This window comes from Bombina bombina, chromosome 3 (genome assembly GCF_027579735.1).
Source record: "Bombina bombina isolate aBomBom1 chromosome 3, aBomBom1.pri, whole genome shotgun sequence".
Classification (NCBI taxonomy): Eukaryota; Metazoa; Chordata; class Amphibia; order Anura; family Bombinatoridae; genus Bombina; species Bombina bombina.
The window spans coordinates 371,755,600-371,774,344 of NC_069501.1; the positions used below are offsets into that span (position 1 = coordinate 371,755,600).

An 18,745-nucleotide genomic window follows, 5' to 3' on the forward strand; every position below is an offset into this window, starting at 1 on the left:
ACTGCTTTGCATCCTCTGGCACTGGAAACCTGCAGCATGTGGAAGACAAGATATATTCATTGAAGTATGAGGAAGCTGAAGCTTGGGTGTCAGTGGACCTTCAAACAGGACAATGATCCCAAGCATACCTCAAATTCCACCAAGGCTTGATTGCAGAAAAAATCCTGGAAGAATCTACAGTGGCCTTTAACAGAAAATCTCTGGTGGGATTTGAAGAAGGCGGTCAGAGCACGCAAACCCAAGAATATTACTGAACTGGAGGCCATTGCTCATAAGGAATGGGCTAAGATTCCTCAGGAACGCTGCTATGGCTATGCATCTCGTTTGCAGCAGGTCATAACGGCAAAAGGGTGCTCGACTAAGTACTAAAGATGCTTGCAATTAAGGGGTTGAATAATTTTGAGACTGCAGAATTCATTAAAAGTTGAATTTGGGGAAACAACTTGAAGCGTTTGTTGTGTTGAGCTATTTCATATGCGTTTGATTTGTTCATTGCAAACAGCTGAAAGTCTGTACATTTTGACAATAAACCTGATTTGCAATGGGGGTTGAATAATTTTGATTAGAACTGTATATATATCTTTCTAACTAACTTTTATTGTAGTAGTCTATAGCAATTATTAATATCATATGTACTGTTTCATTGGTATAGCATATTAGAGGATTAGGTTGTTTATTTGGGATACTCTCTTCAGTATTCTTATTCCCCAGTTTTTATTCTGTTGGGATAGTGAGCAGTCTTTCTGAAGTTAGTTTGCTGGACTGCAAGACACTTCTCTTTGATTAAAAGTATTAGCTTTATCATTTCTCTATTATTTTTTTATTTATAAGGAGAGAGATATTCCTACCAGTGGCAGAACTTTCACGGTCGCGGCTGTGACCAGGCCCTGGAGGTGCCCGTCACCCAGCAGATGTGTTAATGGCTTCTACAATGTGCAGGGTAGGCAGCACTGTGTTTTTCCTGCGCGCAGGCGTTTAGAGGCAGAAAGGTTGCAGTGGGCAGAGCAGGGCGGCCTTGTGCTTCCAAGAAGAAAATGTTTCAAGGAGGGAATCTGGGTGTGCTCTGGCTTCTGCATTTTATCAGGTGAGATGAAAAAAGTAGGAGCTGCGCTGCTTTGCCCTGGAAACACTGCTTCTGGAAGGGAGTTCCAGGTATTTAGTAAAATTTTTTAGAATAAGGTAGATAAAAATACATATTTAGCTTGCACAAAAATGCCAGCTGTTTTATTGCAATACATTATGCTCCACAAGCTAACCAACCCACAACACGTTTACTGCAGACATACAAGCTAAACTCCTTAGAAGCCTGATAGGGCTGCAGTACATTGTGTGATTTGGTGGCATTTGCATTCCATTAAACAGAATCTATAATCAAGGGAATAACACTACTGCATACAATATCCTTTTTGACAAATTTATGCTCAAGAATAGTTTCATTTTATTATTTAAAATCCTGCAATAAATCAATGGAGCACCAGTATAGATTACAATCTTTGTTTCTGGACAAAGAGTAGAACAAAACTCATGTGAGGGGCGTTCAGGGCAGACCGCAGGAACAATTGTGGGTTTTCTTTTCATAACCCACTTATTAATGTTATGTGGCTTTCTGCAGAATTCTGTTCTACTTGGGAATGTAATAAGCTTTAACGTTCTATAAATCTTGTATATATTGTGTTCATTTTTCACAAGGCCCTAATCAGGGCCACCACTAGAAATGTTGGTGCCCCTGACTTGACCATTGATCAGCCCCCCCCCCCCCTAAAAGACCAAGTGACTAAAACATATATGCACTTTATTCTTCAGTGTAGTCAAACTTGGAAATGTTGCAAAGGTAGAAACACACAGACACACTCATACACTGAAACACACACTCACACATAAGGAGACACTCAGCACTTGTTTACATTGACCTGACAAGTAATGAGGTAGCTACAGTTTTAGCAAAAAGAAAGTTCTGGTCTTAGGCTGGAAATAACCTAAGGTTTATGAGTACGGCCAAAGCCGAAATGCGTAAAACCTTTCTCCTTTCTTTTTGTGTGTAACATGTCATTATTTTAACCAGATATAAATAAAGTCATTTTTTTATACTTTTGGATACTTGGGTTCATTATCTCTTTTTTTTGTAGCTACAGTTTTGTCAAAAGGAGATTTACAAGACAAAATATGGGGTTCTGATGATCTTTTTGTCAAGGAAGATGTCAACTATATGATGACAGCATGCAGTGGCTGAAAGGAAGGGCCCTGAACTGCCTAAACAATAATTTAGAGACATAGAGACACCAACAAAAGCACAAAGACATAAACACAAACACCCACAGAAACACTCACAGGAGGTAAAATGTATGCACATTGCCATCCCCTAAATCAACAATGTGTGACATGCATGATAAAAAAAATAGCAGAAATTTAGAGATCAATTTTTAAAGAATCATATTTGTAAATGTGCAAACAAAAATACTTCTGTGAATTCAAAATTGTACATTAATGATCTGTCAGAATGGGTAGATGAAGAAAAGCACTTTTGAAAAGTTGACATATGTTTGGGGGTTTTTTTCTCCCCATTTTCCCCAACCAAGAGCACCACTTCAAATCTGGTGTACAAATATTTCCATCTGTCAGCTGTACTTATGGATAAAATGCCTCCTGGCATCTGGAAAGTCCTTGCATAAAGTGGCAGTAAACTGGAATGTAATATATATATATATATATATATATATATATATATACACATATATATATATATATATATATATATATATATATATATATACACATCTATCTATATATATATATATATATATATATATATATATCAATATCATATTTGCCAAAAAGACGCCTACCATTTGTGTATTGAGGAGGAAACATTTCTGCATGGTTTTTAAATATAGAATTTCTACAGCATTGCTAAAAAAAAGGTGTTTTTATGGACCCCTGGCCCCACTATACCACTGCCACACTGAAGTTACAATCCGAAATTGCACAAAGAAATAAAAAACATTTACTAAGTCCTAACTCCTCTGCTAATGAAAGTGATCTGCCGTCTGACTCAGACACACACTGCCTGACAGGAGTCATCCTTTTCACCCCCTGATGGCGGCCCTGGCCCTAATACATACAATTTATTTAATAATGCCAACATCCTCTATTGCAGGAGTCACACTAAACTTGTTTTTGTTTGCTAAAGATGTTGGCAGCACATTGCAAAGCAATTTCTCTCAGACCTGTCTGGTGATCAATGGGTTTAAACAGATGATTTTTAAATGCACAATAGAATGTTTAGAAGTTTTATGACCCTTGTTTGTGAAGTCGTGAAGACACTGCCCAAACATGTTTTAGCAAATGTTCAACAAGCACTTTATCTGCGTCTGTTAAACTTGTTTGTATGTGTGGTGTGTGTGTGTTTGTATATGTGTGGTGTGTGTTTCTGTATATGTGTGGTGTGTGTGTGTGTGTGTTTGTATATGTGTTGTGTGTGTGTGTATAAATACTTCTAGCTATGGGTAAATGAGATGTCCCAAAACAATCTTGTGATGTGAGTAATCTATTAAATATGTAGTGACAGGCCTTGATCTATATCTTGGGCGAGAGAGAGGTTTTCCAATAAGATGCAAACATATATCGATTGGCACAATTGGTGTGATGCACCAAGGTTAAAGTAACCAAATCACAAAGAACAAAAAATAATTAGCGATTTAAAGAGAAAAAATAAAAATTAGAAGTGAAATTAAAAATGGAGTTATAGATAAATACATACAAAAAAATGAGTAAGTTTCTTTTGTATAAAGAAAGATATTGGAGGGAATATCAAAGATTTTGTAGGGTCCACAAGTTGACTCTTCATCCAGCGGATTGGGCTTGTTGGTGTGGATTCTAAAGATAAAACAAAGAAGAGCAACTCATGGTGAAGATAAATGGTATCAGGTAGTGAGTATGGTGGAAAGGTACTCACAAAAGTGCAGCACTATGTGAAAGTGCTAATATGGCAGGCTGGGCCTCTTAGTCTCCAGCTTGACTGTCTTACAAGTCTCTCAATTGGAGGTAGTTTTTTTATTAAAAACAAACACAAAGAGACCGCCCAATGGTGCAGATCAATGGTGTTACCAGGAACGTATTTAAAAAGAAGGTAAAATACTCACAATTTGGTAAGCACTAACAGAAAGTGCAAAATCTAGCAGGCTGGATGTTGTAGTCACCAGCTGACTGTCTTATGGTTTCCCAGCGGAAAAAGTAGATCTTCCAAAACTTCAGGGTCTCCAGAGAGAAATGATGAGTAGTACAAAGCAGCAGATACTACTAAAACGTTTTTAATGTTAAAATACACAATAAAAGCAATAAACTTTGCAACGTGTTTCTCAGCTTTATATATAGCTGTTTCCTCAGGCATATCTATCTGAATCATGAAAGTTTAATTTTGACTTGTGGGTCCCTTTAACTAACATTTATTGTCATAGCTTGTGTTAATTATTAACACCATTGGCACCTACTAGAAGACTAGGTCACTGGGATACTCTCTTTTGTATTTTTATTACTCAGCTCTTATTCTGCTGACCTACTCTTTTAGTTTTGAAGATGCCTCATTCGCCAATCAGGTTACAACTTATAAGAACCAGAAATAAGAGCTATAAAGGTTTCAATAAGCGTACTGTCACCCATTTACATTGGCTGCCTGACCCCTTGTTTATTTTTTGTGAATTATTAGAGTTTTAAGTGAAATTATTTCCCTGCCTTTTTGTAAATGTGTTGTGGTCAGAATGTTGTTAATTGTTGGCTTATTTGGCTTTGGGAGCATGTTATTTCTTATAGAGGTATTTAAAGGGACAGTCTACAATATCATTTTTATTGTTTTAAAAGATAGAAAATCCCTTTATTCACCATTCCCCAGTTTTGCACAGCCAACAGGGTTATAGTAATATTCTTTTTTACCTCTGTGATTACCTTGTATCTAAGCATCTTCTGACAGCCCCCTGATCACATGACTGTGACTATTTAAAATCTATTGAGTTGCATTTAGTGCTGTGTTGTGCTAACTCTTAAATAACTTCCCGGGCGTGAACACATTGTTATCTGGCCCACATGAACTATCAGTCTCCTGTTGTGAAAAGCAAATACATAAGCCTGTGATTAAGAGGCTGTCAATAGAGCCTTTGAAATAGGCAGAAATTTAAAAGGTTTAAATGTTATAACGTATATTAATCTAACAATGTTGGTTTTGCAAAGTTGGGGAATGGGTAATAAAGGCAATATCTATCTTTTTATTTAAACAATAATTTTTGTGTTGACTGTCCCTTTAACTCTCCTATTTTCTAGATAGAGCCCATAAGTAACAGAAGTATGCACCCAGCTACAATAGGTTTTATTTTACGTCTCCTCTCACTCACGCTATAACCATAAGATTTTCCATTGTACAGGTATTAGCTTGTAAGCTGTCCATGCACCACAATATGTGAGACTTGACTTTCTATATAGTATATATTTTTATAATTACATGGCCTGTATTCTGCTAAATTGTCATAGCACCCTAGTAAGGCTAAGCCTTCTTTATTAGTACGGTTACGGAAATATAGACAACAACCACCTTATATTATATATAGTTATCCATCATTTTGTAGCCCGTTTCATATATTACGTAGCTATTTTTCTCCACCTTATTAGCAAGCATAGAGTTTTCCTATCCCCCTGGTATCATATTTTATTTTAGAAATAAGAATTTATTAGAACATTTTAAAAATTAGGTTGGTAATTTGAGATCCAAGAGTGGTCTCTCTGCATCAAGTTACCCTTTATTCCTATAACTGCTTCTTATGTGTTTTGAAGTCCAAGAGTGGCCTCCTACGTTTTATTTAGAAGGTTTGCAATCAGAATGGCCTCCTATATTACTACATTCACCACTTCTATGTGTAACTATTTTATTAATGTATAGTGCATTTTGCTTTAATGTTGTATGGAAGCTATATTTATATTTACTTAATGTACTTTGTATGCCTAGAATAAAACTTCAATTAAAAAAATCCTTTCATGATTCAGATAAAGCATGTCATTTAACAAAACTTTCTATTTTTACTCCTATTATTAAATTGTGTGCAAGCCTTTAATAAATACAGTTTCTAAGGTATTGGCTCCTACTGAGCATGTGGAAGAGTTCACAGTATTTGTGATTGGATGATGGATGTCACATGATACAGAGAGAGGAGAAATGGAAGTAACTTTGAAATTTGGCCAAAAAAAAAGAATACTCATTTTAAATACAAACAGTGCTATTGCATTATCTTTTTAGCATATATTTGTTGATTATGCAATTATACTGTCTTTAATAGTTATTTAAAACGACTTCCAATTTACTTCAATTATCAACTTTACTTTGTATCTTTTGTTGCAGAGCATACCTAGGTAGTCACAGGAGTCAGCACTATTTGTAACATTATATGGCAGCATTTTTGCAACAATGCTTTATCAATCTTACAAAGCCACCATCTAGTGTTCAAACGTATATATTACAACTACTTTCATATACTGCTTCAAACACGTGCATGCTCCTGAGCCTACATAACTGCTTTTCAATAAAGGATACCAAGAGAATAAAGTCTTTTATAACAGATGTAAATTTGGATTTAAAAAAATAAAATACAAATTAATTTGTATTCTTAATTTGAACCATGAAAAAAAAATCGGGGTCCTATGCCTCTTTAAAACATTTTAAAAGACTGTCTCCGCATATTGCAAGAGGCACCTAATTGTTTCTATAATGCAGAACCACCAAGATCTTTAAACTTGCTTAAATGAAAATACTGGTGTTTTTCTCTTATTTGAAGTAGGTGTTAAAGGGACAGTACACACCTTGAGATTGTTATATAAAATGTCCCATTTTCATGTAACTTACCTCTAAAAATTGAGGATTTTCTAACTCTCAGAACTTGCTGACTTCTCAGTGCTAACTCTGCTACATATCTTTCTCTAATTGGTTTTATCTGATAATGACTGCAAATGAATGCATTTAATACGAACATTATAACCATTGGTAGCCTTGTTGTCTTAGGACTAAATCCCAGATTGGCTCCTCCAAATAAGATGGATGGCGAGTGGAGTTTGGCTATTGATAAAAAAAATTGCAGTAAAAAGGATGTTAATTTGTTTTAAAAACATTTAGACTTGGCTAATATGTTATTCTATAGCAACACAACCGAAATGTCTTGTAAGGTGTTTACTACCCCTTTAAGCGTATAGCACCCATTTATAATATGTTTTTATAGCCAGGAACACTTGACTCCTAAATCAGACCTAGCCTGCTGTTTTTAGGACCACATACAGCTCCATGTAGTTGTAATGGGATAGTCTTTCAAATTGTTGTCACCATGGTTCATTGTTGCTAATAAACTTATTTTTTTTCTGTACCAGAAACAAAGCTCTAAAACTTAAACATGAACACAATGGATGAAGTTAATTTTAATGGAAATGCAGAATATGAAGATGATTTTGAAAAAGATCTCGATTGGTTAATAAATGAGGATACAGAGTCTGGTACAGAGGAGCAGGTATGGCATAGAAATTTTATTTCAGTAAATTGTAAACCGTAAATTGTGATTTTTTTTAAATGATTTTATTTTTAAACATATGATTTGTCTACCTTGATTATCATTATAAATAGATTTAATTGTATTGTTTTTACCAGGATTCTATCAACAACTTATACTGCTTTTGAAATCCAGTAGCTGATAATTCACAGTCTACTATAAATCCAAATAAAAAACAAAAATGTGCTTGAAGCTTTACTTTTAACAAAATGTTCTCTTAATAGTTAGAGATGAAAAGCTTATTAATGTACAATAAAAAAAAAGACATTAAAAAGCAAAACTTTCTTCTTTATGTTATTACACACACAGTTATGTTGTCCTACATTCATTTGCTTTAATACATTAAATACCAGGTCAGTACACCAGTTTTAAAACCATAATTTATGCTTACCTGATAAATTAATTTATTTTATGGTGGTGAGAGTCCACGATCCATTACTCCTGGGGTTCATTCTTCTCTGCCATTAGGAGGAGGCAAAGAGTCCTAAAACCCAAGAGCTCTATAAATACCCGCTCACCTCACTTCTAAAATAGTCTTACGTATAGCCTAGGAAAAGAGCAAAAACAAAATTAACCTGAGGCAAATGCCTGAAGGACTTGTCTACCAAAGGCTGCCTCAGAAGAAGCAAAAACATCAAAATAGTAGGATTTAGTAAAAGTATGCAAAGAAGATCAAGTAGCTGCCTTGCAATTTTGGCCAACAGAAGCCTCATTCTTAAAAGCCCAAGAAGTGGCAACTGATCTGGTAGAAATTACAGTAATCCGCTTAGGTGGAGGCTGTCCCACCTCCAAGTAAGCCTCTGGCTTCTTGGTTGAAACTTTTGATCCAAAAGAAATGGCAGACACATTCTGGTTCTTTCTGAACTGGAAAAGTGAACAAACAAACTAGCAGTTTGGCTGAAATCCTTAGTAGAATCTACATAGTAATTTAAGGCTCTTACAACATCCAAGTTACGAAGAAGCCTCTCAGAAAAACTCTTAGGATTAGGGCTTAAAGAAGGGACAATTTCCTGACTTATATTATCCGAAGACACAATCTTGGGTAAAAAGTCAAATTTAAGGAGGATTACATGCAAGAGCAGACAACTCAGAAACTCTTCTAGCAGAGGATATAGTCAAAAGAAACAAAACCTTCCAAGAAAGAAGCTTAATAACACCCCCCCCTATGCATAGACTCAAAAGGGGGAGCCTGCAAAACGTTCAGTTCCAAATTTAGATTCCAAGGAGGATAAAATGGCATAATAACAGGTTTAATTCTAGCCAAAGCTTGAACAAAACCATGAATGTCACAAAGATTAGCAATCTTCTTGTGGAACAAAACTGAAAGCAGTAATCTGACCTTTCAAAGCGTTGGCAGATAAACCCTTAACCAAACCATCCTACAAAAACTGCAAAATCCTAGGAATTCTAAAAAAATGCTTGGAAAAACCATGATCCATACACCAAGAATTAAAGGCCCTTCAGACCTTATGATAAATCTTCCTAGTCACAGGCTGGCGGGCCTTTATCAAAGTCTCTGCCTGAGAAATAACCCTTCACTCTCCATGCCATCAAGCTTAGAGATTTGAGATCCTGATGGAAAAACTGACTTTGAGACAGAAGGTCTGAACCCAGAGGAATTGACCATGGAGGCCAACTGAACTAGATCTGCATAACAAACCCTACAAGGCCAAGCGGGAGCAATCAGGATTACTGATGATTTCTCTTGCCTGATCTTGGTAATCACTCTGGGAAGTAGAACCAAATGAGGAAAATATATAGGCTAACAACAATTGAGCTACCAGAACATCCACAAACTTTGTTGTTTAACTGAGAGTCCATCAGATCTATCTGTGGGAGACCCCAAAGATCCGCTATCTGTTTAAAACATCCAGATGAAGCGACAACTCTCCTGGATGCAGTGACGGATGACTGAGAAAATCTGATTCCTAGTTGTTCACTCCTGGAATATGAACTGCAGGAAACAGACAGCAATTGGCTTCTGCCCCCCCCCCCCCCCCGATGATTGATGAAAGCCACTGTTGTGACATTGTCTGCCTGAAAACAGAAATTCAACAGAGGCCAAGTCTGAAGGGCAATGAAAATTGCAAAGAGTTCTAGAATATTTATTGGTAACATTGCCTCCCAAGGAAACCAAACCCCTTGTGCCAAGTATGATCCCTGCACCACTGCTGAAGCATACAAAGCTGAAGAGGCCTAATGTGAAAACGAGCAAACAGAATAGCATCCAATGCAGCAATCATGAGGCCTAATACCTCCATGCAAAGAGCAACTGAGGAATAAGAAAGAGACTGAAGGTTTTGGTAAGCTGACACCAGTTTCAACCTTCTTTGATCTATCAAAAAGAGACTCAAGGAAACTGAATCTATATGAACTAACAGAACAACAACTCTTGTCTGAGGAACCAGAGAACTTCTTGGAAAATTGATTCTCCAACCATGTTGTTGAAGAAACAACAGTCGGCTGGTGTGAGATTCTGCTAAATGTAAAGATGAAGCTTTAACCAAGATATCGTCCAGGTAAGGAAATACTGCAATATCCTGAATTCTGAATACAGACAAAATGGCACCCAAAACCTTTGAGAATATTCTGGTAGCTGTAGCCAGACTAAATGGTAGAGCAAACTGATAGTGTTTGCCTAGAAAGACAAACCTTAGAAACTGTTAATATTCCCTGTGAATTGGAACATGAAGATAAGCATCCTTTAAATCTATTGTGGACATAAACTGACCTTGCTGAACAAAAGGCAGAATATTTTTTTTGCATACAAAGAGAGAAATGCTCTACCAGTAACGAACAACAGCTCATCAGCTAGTTCTATGGCGATTTACCACCCGGAAGCAGCCTCTTTTAGACCAGTGTGCTTTTCACAGAGGAAAACGTCCCTGAAGTATATCAGTCTGATCCCGCCAAGTAAGGTCAGTCCAGCCCCGAAATACCATCTGAACAGGGAACATGACAACCCCAGACAATCGTTTTGGCCTCCTATGGGCCTCTTCAGTGAGGTACAGCCACATTCCTCTAAGCACACTGGACAAGGAGTCCACGTCTGGTTTCCCCCATCACCCATATGGAGACTTCCCCAGGGTCATATTAATTTGCATACAAAGAGAGAAGCGCTCTACCAGGAACGGACAACAGCTCATCAGTTAGTTCTATGGCGATTTATCACCCGGAAGCAGCCTCTTTTAGACCAGTGTGCTTTTCACAGAGGAAAACGTCCCTGAAGTATATCAGTCTGATCCCGCCAAGTAAGGTCAGTCCAGCCCCGAAATACCAGGCAATTCTCCTCTGAACATGGAACATGACAACCCCAGACAGAATAACCCTTCCTCTGAGAGGCCTTGTTCTGAATAACCCTGAGAAACTATACTTAGAACCCAGAGATCCTGAACAAACTGAAACCAAGCCTCTTGAAATAGGCGCAACCTGACCCCTACCAGAGCCTCAGGGGACGCACCTTCATTCAGACTTGGATGTTGGAGTAGATTTTTTGGACTGCTTAAACTTATGCCAGTTTGAACTAGGCTTTGTTTCTTAAAGGAAGAACTGGATTTATGTTTTCACAAAGGGGAGAGAACGATAAGAAGCTTTAGATTTACCTTTGGACATTTTGTTCTGAGGAAGAAAAGCTCCCTTACCTCCATTAACAGTAGAGATAATAGAATACAAACCAGAACCAAACAACATTTTCCCCTGAAAAAAGAGTGATAAAACCCTGGATTTAGAAACCATATCAGTAGACCAAGAATTTAAACATAAAGCCCTTCTAGAAAGTACTGGCAAAGACATACTCTTAGAAATAATCTTAATGATGTCAATAACAGCATCACAATTAAAAGCATTAGCGCTTTTAAGCAATTTCAAAAGGTTAAAAAAATTCACTAGCAGAATCATCAGAAAACTGCTCAGAAAGACTATTTAACCAAATGGAGGAAGCAGCAGCCCCACCAGCAGTAGAAACTGCTAGCCTAAAAATATAAACTGGTTGCTGAAAAGCCCTACTATTACAGGATTCTAATGTCCTATATAAAGGGTCTTTAAAAGAAGAGCTAGTTTCCAAAGGGATAGTGGTACACTTAGCCAAGTTGAAATGGCCCCATCAACTATAGGAACAGTTTCCCAAAGTTCAATATTAGAAGCCAGTAAACAATACATTTTCTTAAACCTTGCAGAAGGATAAAATGAATTACCTGTTTTAGCCCAATCCATAGAAACTATCTCAGAGACAGCATCAGTAACAGGAAAAACATCAGGAGATTTAACCATAGATTTATAAATTGTCAATGATTTACAGACTTATCTTCAGCTACCTTAGGATCTTTAACTTCTAAAGTAAAATAAATCTCCTTTAAAAGTGAACCAATATGTTTAATTTAAAAAAAAAAAAAGAGGATGATTCTGAATCATGATCAGAGGAAGAACCCTGATCATCCGAGAAAACTTCTACCTCTGAGTACTCAGCAGATGACCAGAAACATTAACCTCAGCAGGCTTAGAGCTAGTAAAAGGTAAATTATACACTGACCTTTTACGCTTACTTGAAGGAGGCATAGCTGCTAACATTTCAGATTCTGTAGAGCAAGTGGAGTCCTTAACTCCAGGAGCAAAATTTGAAGAACTCCCCTGTAAGGCACAAAGAGAAGGAGCAGTAAGATCTTTAGAAGCAAGAACAGCAATAGACTGGTCTGAATGTATTAAAACATGTAAACATGTGTTGCATAATTGTTCTGGAGGTAATACCTCAGCCTGTAACAATAAACACATTTTATTAGGAAAGTGTTCAGGGGGCTCAACTTCTAATTTAGGTTTTGGGACTAATCAGAAGGCTCCATAACAGCAGAAAACTATAAAAGTAGTAATATGCACAGAAAAGAAAACATTTAGTTATATCCCCCAAAAAATGCTCTTGAAGAAAGCCGATGCACGTAATAGACGATCGCAAACTCAATGAAAAAATTTGTGCATAAAAGAAAACATATAATTATAACCCCCAAAAAAGTGCTCTTTAAGAAAGGGAAAATACTTAGTCATCAAGTCGTGCCCAGTTTTTAAAAATACTATTAAAAACAGGGGCACTTTCACTGATGAAACTTTACATTGCACCATATTTGTAGAAATACTTACCTCTTCGTCTTGAAAGCCGGATCGCTGATGATGTCGCTTCCTCCGCCCGTCACAAGCCTCTTCCCACATCAGAAATGACAATTCCAGCCTTCCTCCAATCTCGGCGTTGCTTTAGGGAAGCCGTGATTGTATGATGCCAGAATTGTCATTGCTGACATAGGAAGAGGCTTGCGATAGGCTGAAGAAGCGCTGGAGCGGCTTTCAAGACGAAGAGGTAAGTATTTCTACAAATATGGTGCAATATAAAGTTTCATGAATGAAAGTGCCCCTGTTTTTAATAGTATTTTTAAAAACAGGGCACTACTTGATGAAACTTCACATTCACTTTAAGCCCCTCCCAAAGCTGCTCTTAAAAAACTACATTGCCAAAGTGCGCTAATCCGGCATGCAGGAAAACGCACTACGTCCAATCTGCAAATAGCGCATCTAAGTAATGAGGGAGCACATGTTATCCGATGACAGATAAGAAGAAAAAGTGTGCCAAAATTAACCAGCGTGCTAAAACCCGACACGCACTATCCCAAGAAACCACTGTGTACTATCCCAACACGTGCAGACTCGAAAGCCGACGCACGTAATAGATGATCGCAAACTCAAAGAAAAAATATGCACACAAAAACCCTGACCGTGCTAAAAAATGTACCAAGATTTTTTTTTAAAGGGGAATAACTTAAAGGGACACTGAACCCAATTTTTTTCTTTTGTGATTCAGATAGAGCATGAAATTTTAAGCAACTTTCTAATTTACTCCTATTATCAAATTTTCTTTATTCTCTTGGTATCTTTATTTGAAATGCAAGAATGTAAGTTTAGATGCCGGCCCATTTTTGGTGAACAACCTGGTTGTCATTGCTGATAAATTCATCCACCAATCAAAAAGTGCTGTCCAGAGTCCTGAACCGAGAAAAAAGCTTAGATGCCTTCTTTTTCAAATAAAGATAGCAAGAGAACGAAGAAAAAATGATAATAGGAGTAAATTAGAAAGTTGCTTAAAATTGCATGCTCTATCTGAATCACAAAAGAAGAAATTTGGGTTAAGTGTCCCTTTAAATAAAAAAATGAATCTGTCCCATGGCTATCTATCTATCTATATATATATATATATATATATATATATATATATATATATATATATATATATATATATATATATATATATATATATATATATATATATATATATATATATATATATATACACATATATATATATATATATATATATATATATATATATATATATAGGCAAAGTTGAGTATCTGCACTCTCACCACCTCTCCACAACTGCCAGGGTGCTCTTAGTAGTATGTAGCAGCAAATGATTCCAAGCACTCTCTGGGCTTCTGACAACAAATACAAATTTTATTAAAGTTTAATAAAATTTGTATTTGTTGTCAGAAGCCCAGAGAGTGCTTGGAATCATTTGCTGCTACATACATATATATATATATATATATATATATATATATATATATATATATATATATATATATATATATTTATTTATTTTTTTCCTCAACACTGCATTTTCCCATAATCTGTATCCTGTAAAGTGTGTGTTGTTCTTTATACAAACCTTTATTTAGGGGAACGTTCCTGTTTAACATAATTTAGTAGCAAGGCATAACAAATGGTTTCTTTATTGTTTCATCTTCCTGTAAATGCACCTTTCATAGGGTTGTTTTTCTCACTTTATATTTGATTTATATGCAGTAACAATGTTTTGTGCATGATGAAAATAATTATAAAAAATGCCAAGCTTAAAATCGTTAATGTACTGATTGCAAAGTGTGCGATATAAGTCCCTGAACTATGTTAACCTATTCATAGTTATTATCCATAACGTTATTTATTTTTTATTAGCATTAAAATTAAATTATGTGAAGGTTTTTTTTCTCAAAAACTTGAAAATACAAATTCTGTTTGGTTTCTTTAGGATACTGTAAGTATTTTCCTCCTTCTTACTGGGAGATGCAGTTTCAAATGGCTTCTCTGCTTTTTACAACATAATGTGTCCTAACATTTTAAGTTCTACCAACCCAATAGGATGGTATTAGAATTATTAAAGGGACACTGTACCCAAAATTTTTCTTTCGTGATTCAGATTGAGCATGAAATTTTAAGCAACTTTCTAATTTACTCCTATTATCAAATTTTCTTCATTCTCTTGGTATCTTTATTTGAAATGCAAGAATGTAAGTTTAGATGCCGGCCCATTTTTGGTGAACAACCTGGGTTGTCCTTGCTGATTGGTGGATAAATTCATCCACCAATAAAAAAGTGCTGTCCAGAGTACTAAAACCAAAAAAAAGCTTAGATGCCTTCTTTTTCAAATAATAATAGCAAGAGAACGAAGAAAAAATGATAATAGGAGTAAATTAGAAAGTTGCTTAAAATTGCATGCTCTTTCTGAATTACAAAAGAAAAAAATTGGGTACAGTGTCCCTTTAAGTTTAAATTGTTCTAAAAATTAGAACATGCAGTTGTTTGCTTTGGAATTATTTTTAAAATGTTTACATTGTTTTAAATGAAAGTATTTATTTGTTTTGTAAAACAATCTATTTTAAAATTATTAGTTATTGAAATTCCACATCCCTTTTAACGTGATTATTTTTAAGACTTGCAGCACACATACAAGTTAATGAACATTTAGCCAAACAAGATGTCTGTCTGATTTTCGGTAAACATTGTAATAATTTACTTTATTCATTTTTCAGAATTCTAATAAAAATGAAGAACTCAATGACTTTAAAGAAGACACAGTAAATTTGACAGGTGAAGAAAATGGTGGGGAAAAAACAGAAATTGACCACCTGCATAGTGAAAGTAGTACAGACAGCATGCATTTACTTAAAACTGTCACGGAATATGGAGAAAACGATTTAGATGATGAAGAAGCAAAACGATACATTGCTGAGAAGATAGAAGAAGCCAACAAACTACTGGAAATGGAAACTGTTGATGAGAGTCGTCAGAGGAAGCTCAAATTTAAGGATAATTTGGTGGACATGGAAATTCCACCAATGGAATATTCTGAAAATACTAAAAATGAAAGTGGTGATGAGGATGTTGTAGATAGTATTTCGCACTTACATGTTTCTAATATTTCAGAGCAGGAGAACGATCACCTTGATGACAATGCTTCTAGTGAAGGAGATCAGAAGAATGGAAAAGTTTTAGTAGAAAGAGACGGCAAGTTTGAATTGGTTAATATATGTGATATTGAAAACCAACATTTTCTTCCACCCATAAAAAGTTCAGATAATGGAATTGAAACATCCAATACTCTTGGTAAATCTTCACAATCCTTTGAAGAACCTCTAGGATTATATCAGAAAGATAACGTTTTTAGTGGTGTATATGTTCCTCAACCCCCTAATCAACCAAAGACTCGTCCAAATTCAAGTATTAATTTCCGAAAACCTACGTCTAAAATAAAATCAACACGTAGAGTGCAATCTGCAGGTTCAACATCTAAAAACACAACATTTACTCTCTCTGCTGAGCAAAAAGACTTGTTGAAGAAACTTCAACAAAAGCAGGAGAAACTTAGGAAAGAGGTAAGGCATGTATGTGTTTGTTTTGCCACTTAAATTAAATGATAAGAATTTACATAAATATACAGAATGCCATTTAAAGGGATGCTATGGTCAGAAAACAAAGTGCGCTATTTGAAAAAAGAATGACTTATATTTAAATGTATTGCAAATGTGTTATTTGTATGTATGTATGTGTGTGTGTATGTATATATATATATATATATATATATATATATATATATAATGTGTGTGTGTGTATATGTATGTGTGTGTATATATATATATATATATATATATATAGTGGGGCAGAAAAGTATTTAGTCAGCCACCAATTGTGCAAGTTCTCCCACTTAAGAAGATGAGAGAGGCCTGTAATTTTCATCATAGGTATACCTCAACTATGAGAGACAAAATGTGGAAACAAATCCAGACAATCACATTGTCTGATTTGGAAATATTTTATTTGCATATTATGGTGGAAAATAAGTATTTGGTCACCTACAAAAAAGCAAGATTTCTGGCTCTCACAGACCTGTATCTTCTTCTTTAAGAGGCTCCTCTGTCCTCCACTCATTACCTGTATTAATGGCACCTGTTTGAACTTGTTATCAGTATAAAAGACACCCGTCCACAACCTCAAACAGTCACACTCCAAACTCCACTATGGTGAAGACCAAAGAGCTGTCGAAGGACACCAGAAACAAAATTGTAGACCTGCACCAGGCTGGGAAGACTGAATCTGCAATAGGCAAGCAGCTTGTGGGAGCAATAATTAGAAAATGGAAGACATACAAGACCACTGATAGTCTCCATCGATCTGGGGCTCCACGCAAGATCTCACCCCGTGGGGTTAAAATGATCACAAGAACGGTGAGCAAACATCCCAGAACCACACGGGGGGACCTAGTGAATGACCTGCAGAGAGCTGGGACCAACGTAACAAAGGCTACCATCAGTAACACACTACGCCACCAGGGACTCAGATCCTGCAGTGCCAGACGTGTCCCCCTGCTTAAGCCAGTACATGTCCGGGCCCGTCTGAAGTATGCTAGAGAGCATTTGGATGATCCAGAAGCGGATTGGGAGAATGTCATATGGTCAGATGAAACCAAAGTAGAACTGTTTGGTAGAAACAAAACTCGTCATGTTTGGAGGAGAGAGAATGCTGAATTGCAACCAAAGTACACCATACCTACTGTGAAGCAACATCATGCTTTTGGGCTGTTTCTCTGCAAAGGGAACAGGACGACTTATCCGTGTACATAAAAGAATGAATGGGGCCATGTATCGTGAGATTTTGAGTGCAAACCTTCTTCCATCAGCAAGGGCATTGAAGATGAAACGTGGCTGGGTCTTTCATCATGACAATGATCCCAAACACACCACCCGGGCAACGAAGGAGTGGCTTCGTAAGAAGCATTTCAAGGTCCTGGAGTGGCCTAGCCAGTCTCCAGATCTCAACCCCAAAGAAAACCTTTAGAAGGAGTTGAAAGTCCGTGTTGCCCAGCGAAAGCCCCAAAACATCACTGCTCTAGAGGAGATCTGCATTCAGGAATGGGCCAACATACCAGCAACAGTGTGTGACAACCTTGTGAAGACTTACAGAAAACGTTTGACCTCTGTCATTGCCAACAAAGGATATATAACAAAGTATTGAGATGAACTTTTGATATTGGCCAAATACTTATTTCCCACCATAATTTGCAAATAAATTCTTTCCAAATCAGACAATGTGATTGTCTGGATTTGTTTCCACATTTTGTCTCTCATAGTTGAGGTATACCTATGATGAAAATTACAGGTCTCTCTCATCTTCTTAAGTGGGAGAACTTGCACAATTGGTGGCTGACTAAATAACTTTTTTGCCCCACTGTGTATATAGATAGATAGATAGATAGATAGATAGATATCAAAATAACGAGTATTGCATTGAGCAATGATACTTTTTTATTGGACTAACTATACATTTATAAATTGACAAGCTTTCGGAAGAGTTCCTTCCTTTATCAAATCTGAAGCAATACTGACCAATTCAATGGAATTTACAGATGGTGTCATAATAATCATGAGGGGGGCTTAGGTAACAGGCAGACAGTGTCCAGTGTAGGAGAACAGACAGGGGAAATATATAGCTTTACATAGAGCATATACTGACATAAAGTTATATATCAACATTGAATCAATATCTATAAAGATGTGAAATTGTATATACAGGGGGAATACAAAAGTTAAAAAAAGACAAAAGTGTGGACATAGGCTTACCTGTGTACCTATGTATAAAGAATGTGGAATATACAATGTAATTGATTGAATGAAAGTACATTACAAAAAATTTTGATAATGTGTTAAGAGTCCACATTAGTCCAGAATTAAACAAGTTGAAGTGCATTATCATTTTCATTTCAAAGGTTTTTCTTTCCATGGTGTTTTTGAGAATTTTGATTTTGAGGTTTTGGATGGAGTGGTCAGGTTGGGTGAAATGGTGACCAACAGGGGTGCAGTATTTTG

General features: G+C 36.2%; 1 protein-coding gene across 1 annotated transcript in view; it reads left to right on the top strand.

Annotated features, from left to right (window-relative positions):
• The window catches only part of CCDC181 (coiled-coil domain containing 181), a 126,440-nt gene that overhangs the window by 62,401 nt on the left and 45,294 nt on the right, over positions 1–18,745 (top strand). The window contains exons 2-3 of the mRNA XM_053704633.1: positions 7,396–7,532; positions 15,416–16,258. Of these exons, the coding sequence (XP_053560608.1) occupies positions 7,419–7,532; positions 15,416–16,258 (957 nt within the window). The 5' untranslated portion in view covers positions 7,396–7,418. The remainder of the gene's footprint in view (positions 1–7,395; positions 7,533–15,415; positions 16,259–18,745) is intronic.